Source organism: Solanum tuberosum, unplaced genomic scaffold, assembly GCF_000226075.1.
Source record: "Solanum tuberosum cultivar DM 1-3 516 R44 unplaced genomic scaffold, SolTub_3.0 scf00558, whole genome shotgun sequence".
NCBI lineage: Eukaryota > Viridiplantae > Streptophyta > Magnoliopsida > Solanales > Solanaceae > Solanum > Solanum tuberosum.
In genome coordinates this window covers 77,458-84,987 of record NW_006239478.1, presented here as the reverse complement: position 1 = coordinate 84,987, position 7,530 = coordinate 77,458, and the positions used below count along the sequence as shown (strand labels likewise).

Here is a 7,530-nt window from a genome sequence, read left to right as displayed (position 1 = left end):
GTCACATAACATAGCTGGTGGTCTCAAACTTTTGTAAGAGAATGAGATTTTTAATAAAAAGTCGAGAGATGTTGAAAACACTTCTAAAGTTGACGCTAATTTAGGAATGTATTTTACTCATGTTATAAAATTGGAATGTATTTAAGTTCAGTTAGTCAAATAAAATGGTGTTTAGGGCTGTCAATAGTTCAGATGAACTAATAATTCGAATCAAATTTATGAGTGTTTTCAATACTTCTCTCTTTTATTTATATTTTATATGTCTCAGAATATGGTTTTAACTCATTTCATGCTCCTTAAAAATATAGATATAATTTACTAAGTTATCCTTGTGGGTTAGTACTATATGTTTTTGAGAGTTAAGTAAACAAATTCTTCCAAAATAGAAAAACATTTAAAGATAATAATTATCTTAGAACAATTTGTTTTTGCTAAGGCTTATTTTGGAAATATGAAAATTACAAAACAAAGAAAAAATTGGCACACATAAATTTTTGAAGTGGTTGTGCAGATGAATGAACCCATCCCCAAAACTCTTTTTTTTTTGCTCTCCTTTAGCATGAATTGAACTTTTTGCTTAGCTTTTGGAGATCAAGAAAGTATTTTGCCCCAACTCCTTTTCAATTTTTGTTCCAAAATCACCATGAAAGTTCTGTTGTTAGTGCTGCACTTTCTGCTACTATTGGAAAGCTGCTTTTCTGCTTTTAATTTTCCCATATGGAAGAAGCAGTTAAAATCTGGTTCTTCTCTTGTGTTCCCTCTAGCTGGAAATGTGTATCCTATTGGGTATTCTTCTCTTTATTTCTAAAGTATGATTGAAGTTCATAAATTCTTGAAAAGGTTGTGTTGTAGTGTCATTTTTCTTCTAAACTATCATCTATTTCTGTTTTCATTGATTTGGGGTTTTTTGATTGTCAATGAGCTTTGTTTATTCTTGATTGAAGTTCACCAATTCTTGAAAAGTTGTGTTGTAGTATCATTTTTCTTCTAAACTATCATCTATCTCTGTTGTTATTAATTTGGGTTTTTTTATTGTGAATGTACTTGTTTATTCTTGATTGAAGTTCACCAATTCTTGAAAAGTTGTGTTGTAGTATCATTTTTCTTCTAAACTATCATCTATCTCTGTTGTTATTAATTTGGGTTTTTTTTTATTGTGAATGTACTTTGTTTATTCTTGATTGAAGTTCACCAATTCTTGAAGGGTTTTAATTAGTACTGGTTTAGTGATAAGTCATGGATGTTTGTTTAGTGATTAGGTATCTAATTGTGTTTTTCAAAGGGAAGGAGGGAGATTTAATCACTGGTTTTGTTTTGTACTGCTTTACTTAACTGGTACAGTAATACTCATTTCTTTTATGCTTTTATGGTTTGCTGATTGGGTAGAAATTGAGTGTGTGTGGATTTGGGAATTGGGGTTAGAGAAGAAGAAGAGGATTACTATATCATTCAAATGGTATTATCCGGTACAATGTCCTACTTCATACTTATAATTATGAGCAATAAGAGTTCTAAATCTTAGCTATATGAAAGGAAATTAAATGCAAGTACAAGAGCTACAGGGGAAGTTGTGAGTCTTGTGATTGATTTGAAGCTTCAAGAAGAGTGCTAACTGTGGGGATTTTTCTGTGTTTACATGAACTAGTATTGTTATTAACATGTCATTTTATTGGGGTCTTGCGAGTAGAGGGTGCGAATTCTAAATTAAGCAAGATATTATTATCTATAACCTTAGTTGCGCGGACTCTTCACTTTTGATGCCACACCCGTGCCGGATTCTCCAAAAATACGTACTTTTGGCGAATCCGACACACACCCATTGACATTTTTGAAGAGTCTGAGCAACATAGTCTATAACCACCAATCCACCATGGAATGCCTAGGTTCAAATCTCAAATAAGGTAAAAAAAAGAAGAGGCGAAAGTCATTTTTTCTCCATGTCTAAGTGTTGGTAGGCGGTGAGACTTGAGAGGTAGAGGTAGATTAGTCGAGGTGCATGTTAGCTGCCCAAACACCTTCGTCATAAAAAGACCAAAAAGAAAAGGATTATTTGTATGTTTCAAGATCTGACATTCATTTTTTTCTCTATTCAAAACTTTGAAATACTGTTAAATTTTCTATATCTGTTCTTTCTTGTAAATCCAGGTGGTCTCTTTATGTGCAGGTATTATCAGGTGACACTTGAGGTTGGCCAACCCCCCAAACCTTACTTTTTCGATATAGACACTGGTAGTGACCTAACTTGGCTGCAGTGTGATGCACCTTGTGCAAAATGCACCCCGGTAAATTACTCCCTTTTCCTTGTCTGCAACTTAAATCTTTGAAGTAAATTTCAGCCTGAAAGATCATCAATTTATCTGATCTTTGTATACCATGATATCGAATCATGTTCCAACCCTTGAGCATTAGTCTATGTTTGTCTGAATATCTGGAATATGCACCTTGCAGGCCCCTCACCATCTTTACAAACCACATAGAAATGTTGTCACATGTAAGGATCCTGTATGCACGTCCCTTCACTGGCCCGAGAACCATCCTTGTCACGACCCTAATGAGCAATGCGACTATGAGGTTGCGTATGCAGATAGTGGTTCATCCTTGGGAGTGCTGGTCAAAGACACATTTCCACTTAGATTCACCAATGGTAGCATTGCTGCTCCTCATCTAATATTTGGGTGAGAAACATTCATAGTACTTGTAGTAAACCTTAAAAATGAACTCGAGAGGCCTTTCTGTTTCTTTCACTTGTTCATTATTAAATATCCGATGCATTTAATTTATGACCTCCTGATTGAGTCGTCTTACGTAACTTTTGACACCAAGTTGGTGTTTATCAGAGAAAGTTTTTGACTTGCCAAAAAAACTGAATTAAGTCGTATGCTACAGTTGTGGCTACAGTCAAGAAGTGCCAGCTTCTACTCATACACCTTTTACAGATGGAGTTCTTGGTCTTGCCTATGGAAAATCAAGCATTGTATCGCAATTGAGTGGCTTAGGTCTTATCAGAAATGTAGTGGGTCACTGTTTAAGTGGGCAAGGTGGAGGGTTTCTTTTCTTCGGTGATGATGTTCTTCCCTCTTCTGGAATTGCTTGGAGACCAATAGAGCAAACATCTTCGGAGTATGTCCTCTGTTATGTTATAGGGTTAGTATCCGGAGCTTTGGAACTTAATGAAAAACTGATGCATTTCTATGATTTCAGAAAGCACTACTCTTTGGGACCAGCAGAGCTCTTATTTGACGGGCAGGCCACAGGAGTCAAGGGTCTTCCAATTGTTTTTGACAGTGGAAGTACCTTCACTTACTTTAGTTCAAAAGCTTATGATATTTTTCTGTCTTCGGTAAGTTGGGGAAGTGTTGCTATGGTCCTAAATGCTTGATTCTTTTCTATGCTCTAATAATAATCCGTCTTCAGATAAAGAAGAACATAAATGCAAAACAGCTGACTGATGCAACAAATGACAAAAGCCTTCCCGTCTGCTGGAGTGGTTCCAAACCCTTCAAATCTGCTAATGATGCCACTATCTACTTCAAGCCATTTACACTGAGTTTCATGAAAGCCAAGAATGTTGAGTTTCAGCTTCTGCCTGAGGCCTATCTTATTCTTACTGTAAGCACCTTTTCAACTGTTTCTTAGGTATTAAATTATGGTTGGATGATGTCAAAGACTGATTTTTGCTCGTGTTCTCTCAGGAGCATGGTAATGTATGCCTGGGCATACTGAACGGTACAGAAGTCGGATTAGGAAATCATAATCTGATTGGAGGTACCAAAGGGCTGCTTAAAATAATACATTCAGAAAATCAAGCATTTGACAAAATGAAGAGAAAATTCAGTTCTTAATCTGCATAAATAATCAAGGAGAGCACTAGTTTTTTTTAATAGAGTTTGTGTCCAAGTTCTTTGTGCACTTGATCTTTCTAATTCTGTTCTTTCTTTTCACCGACAGATATTTCTCTACTAGACAAAATGGTGGTATACGATAACGAGAAAAAACAGATTGGATGGCTTCCAGCAAACTGCAAGAAGCTTCCGTAAACTTCATAAACTCTATTATACATTTTCTTGCTTTTCACATTACGAGGCTAGTACATTACTCAGTATAAACTTTTTTCTTTTCATGAACAGCATCAGTCATGATCATGGCGAAGATTATTATGATGCATACCCTGCCAACATAGGACTAAACAAAGGGACATGTCCTGCAAAGTTTGACTCTTTGAAGCAGAACCAGAAATAAGGTGACAAAATGAAGCTAATGTGGCTTTGATACCATTTTCTGTAAATGTTTGGAGCAACAAATATAATTGACAAGTCATTGGGAGTACAAATATATTACTGAAATGTTCCCTATGACCTGCACCGAAGATATCGGGTTTATCCCAAATACATACAGTAGTACACGTTTAGCCTACATCACAAGATCATCTCCTAGCTTTGAAATTCTGAATCTCGTTAGCTATACACTTTGGGCCCCCGTTGTGTCTGCTTCTTATATAAAATTTGGGCCATTTACAACTGCAATTGAGTTGATGCAATTCGCGTAATACCTGTCAGAAATGGAAACTACATATTAGATATATTGAAAACAATTTCTTGAGGGTTGTATCTAATATAAGTGTAGTGTTGAAAGTTGAAACACCGAATTCATCTTTCAAATAAATAATACTAGTGTTGCCTTTGACATTTTTGGCTTCTTGAGATCCCAAGTAAATTTCCATCTACATTTTAATATGTATTCTTTTGCCATTTTGATATAAAGAAAATTGCAACTTATAGTACAATTGATCTAGTTGAGTAGTTTTTGGATATCTGAATTTTACTTTTACAAAAATATGGAAGAGATTCACGCACGAGGAAGGAACACATTTCTGAACAGCTCGGAGATGAAGATAATCTTTTCTGGTCTGCTATATTCAGTTGTGTTAACAGAGAAAATAGAGAAAGAAATCAAACTTTCATCAAGTAAAAATGTAATTCATTTTCATGAATGGAGGGTTTTAAATCATGTTATTATCTTTACTTATGCATTTACTCAATTAATCATAGGGACCAAATAGCATATCTATCTCCAGAGAAAAGATCATCAGCCCGTTGGAGAATACTAAGAAAGTATATTTGCTTGAGCTGTGGCAAGCTCACCTTAGATGTCAGAAAGTTCAGGAACTCCCAAGTAAAATGCTATAAAACATCAACCAAGCACTGCATTTTCAAAGAAACAAATGTCAATGTGAGTCCCAAGTGCAAAAAGAATAATTAAAAATCGTTTTAACAGGGTTTTTCAGTTACAACAAAATATAAAATATTTATCCCCCTTCCAGATCTTCCTGAGGGTAAAACAAGAGGTGAGCCAATGTACTTGGAGAAGACCATTTGAATATGCTGAGAAGATAATACTAATTGTTGTCTCGACAACCTAATACGACATGCCAATTCATTAACACCTAATACCATACACCAATAAAAACCAATCGGATATCCTCGATATTAATGTGTACTAACTTCTATTATATTGCTCATGGAAGGCCGAACTGTTTAGGACATGTATATCATAAGAAAATTTGATACCCTCACCTAAAGCAGCTGTAGCTTCAATGATTCCAACATCCTGGAAAGATGATGGATCAGCTGGCCAAGTTCCAGGATGTAATGAATCTAATGAACAGCTGTAGACTTTTGCTCAATGCAACCAAACCCTTGCGGAAAAATAAAAAATAAAAGGAACTATGAATCACTGCACATCCTTGAGCCAAGGGTCTTTCAGAAACAATCTCTACTTTCACAAGGTAGGAGTAAGGCTGTGTTTATACCACCCTCCCCAGACCCTACTTGTGGGATTACATTGGGTATGTTGTTGTTGAGTTACTGCACAACAACACATTTTTCTAGACAACAATAACCATAAAGCAGTGAAACAAATAAGTTTTAACCTGCAGTTAAACAGATTTTCAATGTTTTCTGCACAACATTTCAACAGTCAGGCCGAAACTATCCCAGGCATGAAGATGCCAAAAACTGCATTAATATTTCAACCCTGAAAATCACCTTTTACGTAGAACTGTTCATGTATCCTACAGATGTCAATCTGTGAGGTTGTTGCACGGGCATGCAGACATTTCTCACTTAATTATTTATTTAACTTTCAAATATTTGACTTGCTAAGGAGGTTCGTGTCCCTGAAGTGTCTTAAATTCACTAAATAACCATATAATCATTAGATAGGTTATCTAGGACTGTCTTTTTTGATAGAGCATATATAACAACCGACTCAAAAGCATCCTCTATCCTTCCTAGTAGATGCAAGTTAAGAAAGTAATGCTTGCAAGATAGTATGAATAACCTATAGCAATAATTGATTTAAGGATTCTTAACAGAACCACAAATAAAGTAGAAAAGAGAACATTTCCTGGTCAGCCAGTCCATCAATAAATTTAGTGCATGGATAGGAGCGCTCTAACCTTTGCACGACAAATCTTGGTAATGGCCTCAACATGAAGGCTTTGGAGCTCTTCGAGTGCATTAATATCCAAGCCACCCAAATCATCACCCTAAAATTCAATAAAAATGTGATTCATCTTGTAATGTCCAAATAAATGCCAGATTGATGACATTGTGTCTTGAGTGAAGAGTACAACACACAACAAGTTTCCAGTCTTTAGGCAAGAAGCAATGCTCATAGTTCTTCAAAGTGAAGCACACAATTTACAGAAAATATAAGTTATCATACTATTCTAACAGTGGAAAGACGCTAAGTTGAATCACAACATCCATTAAATATTGAACAACCATTTTACCCTTCACCTAAAAGTAAAATTACAATGCATTAAATGAATATTTTGAACTCTACAAGTAAATATACATTTTAGCTAATCCTAATACAGGTAAATAAACCTATACACATTGTAGTACAATGAATCAACTTAATGGTAATTAAGTAGCTCACATAGCTAGATGACACGATATGACGCTTAGGCTTCTTCTAATTATTGATCATGTGTAAGTTGAATCTCATAATAATGTAGAAGAATGTGAAAGGTATTATGTATTTAAGTTTCTTAGTCTCAATAATAGCTATTTGGCATCACAAGGGTCTATAAATTAGGACTAGATCAATGTATTACTAAAAATCAGGCGAAAACAAAATTTGAACTCCCTTTAATTTGCTATAAGTTGGGTTTCTAAGTTGGAAAGACACGCGCAATTAAATTAGAAATATGTCCAACTCTGATATCATATTAAAATTATATTGAACGTTAATTTATGACTTTTTCACTCGATTCCTTTGTGTGGGAAAGGAAAGGAAAGGAAAGGGAAAAGTTGTCAAAGGACAGTACCACCTAACAACAACAAATACACGCAAAGCCTTAAATATGTCGAAAAACTTTACACACCACACGTAGTATACAATATATTTATATCTATATATATAAAATAATGTAACACTAGCTGAGTAACTGACCCCCCCACCACCACCACCCCACCACCCTACCACTCAACCACCACCACTAAATAAGAATAATATAATTTCCTA

General features: G+C 35.2%; 2 protein-coding genes across 2 annotated transcripts in view; one reads left to right on the top strand and one right to left on the bottom strand.

Moving 5' to 3' along the window:
- Positions 1 to 395: 395 nt before the first annotated feature.
- Positions 396 to 4,689, top strand: LOC102579195 (aspartic proteinase Asp1). Its single transcript, XM_006365472.2, has 9 exons — positions 396 to 786; positions 2,165 to 2,282; positions 2,449 to 2,675; positions 2,887 to 3,120; positions 3,202 to 3,340; positions 3,415 to 3,609; positions 3,693 to 3,765; positions 3,949 to 4,033; positions 4,128 to 4,689. The coding sequence occupies exons 1-9, from the start codon at positions 644 to 646 to the stop codon at positions 4,237 to 4,239; spliced, it is 1,326 nt and encodes a 441-aa protein (XP_006365534.1). The 5' UTR covers positions 396 to 643; the 3' UTR covers positions 4,240 to 4,689.
- The window catches only part of LOC102579516 (kinesin heavy chain), a 27,920-nt gene continuing 24,640 nt past the window's right edge, over positions 4,251 to 7,530 (bottom strand). The window contains exons 24-26 of the mRNA XM_006365473.2: positions 6,458 to 6,547; positions 5,142 to 5,201; positions 4,251 to 4,549 (exon numbers count right to left, since the gene is read on the bottom strand). Coding sequence (XP_006365535.1) covers positions 5,181 to 5,201; positions 6,458 to 6,547 — 111 coding nt within the window. The 3' untranslated portion in view covers positions 4,251 to 4,549; positions 5,142 to 5,180. The remainder of the gene's footprint in view (positions 4,550 to 5,141; positions 5,202 to 6,457; positions 6,548 to 7,530) is intronic.

What these genes read in the sequence shown, in the direction of transcription:
- LOC102579195 (XM_006365472.2), top strand. Translation starts at nt 644, where the DNA reads ATGAAAGTTCTGTTGTTAGTGCTGCACTTTCTGCTACTATTGGAAAGC. An exon ending in GCTCCTCATCTAATATTTGG is followed by an intron (nt 2,676 to 2,886) that starts GTGAGAAACATT and finishes CGTATGCTACAG; the next exon opens with TTGTGGCTACAGTCAAGAAG. An exon ending in ATGATATTTTTCTGTCTTCG is followed by an intron (nt 3,341 to 3,414) that starts GTAAGTTGGGGA and finishes ATCCGTCTTCAG; the next exon opens with ATAAAGAAGAACATAAATGC.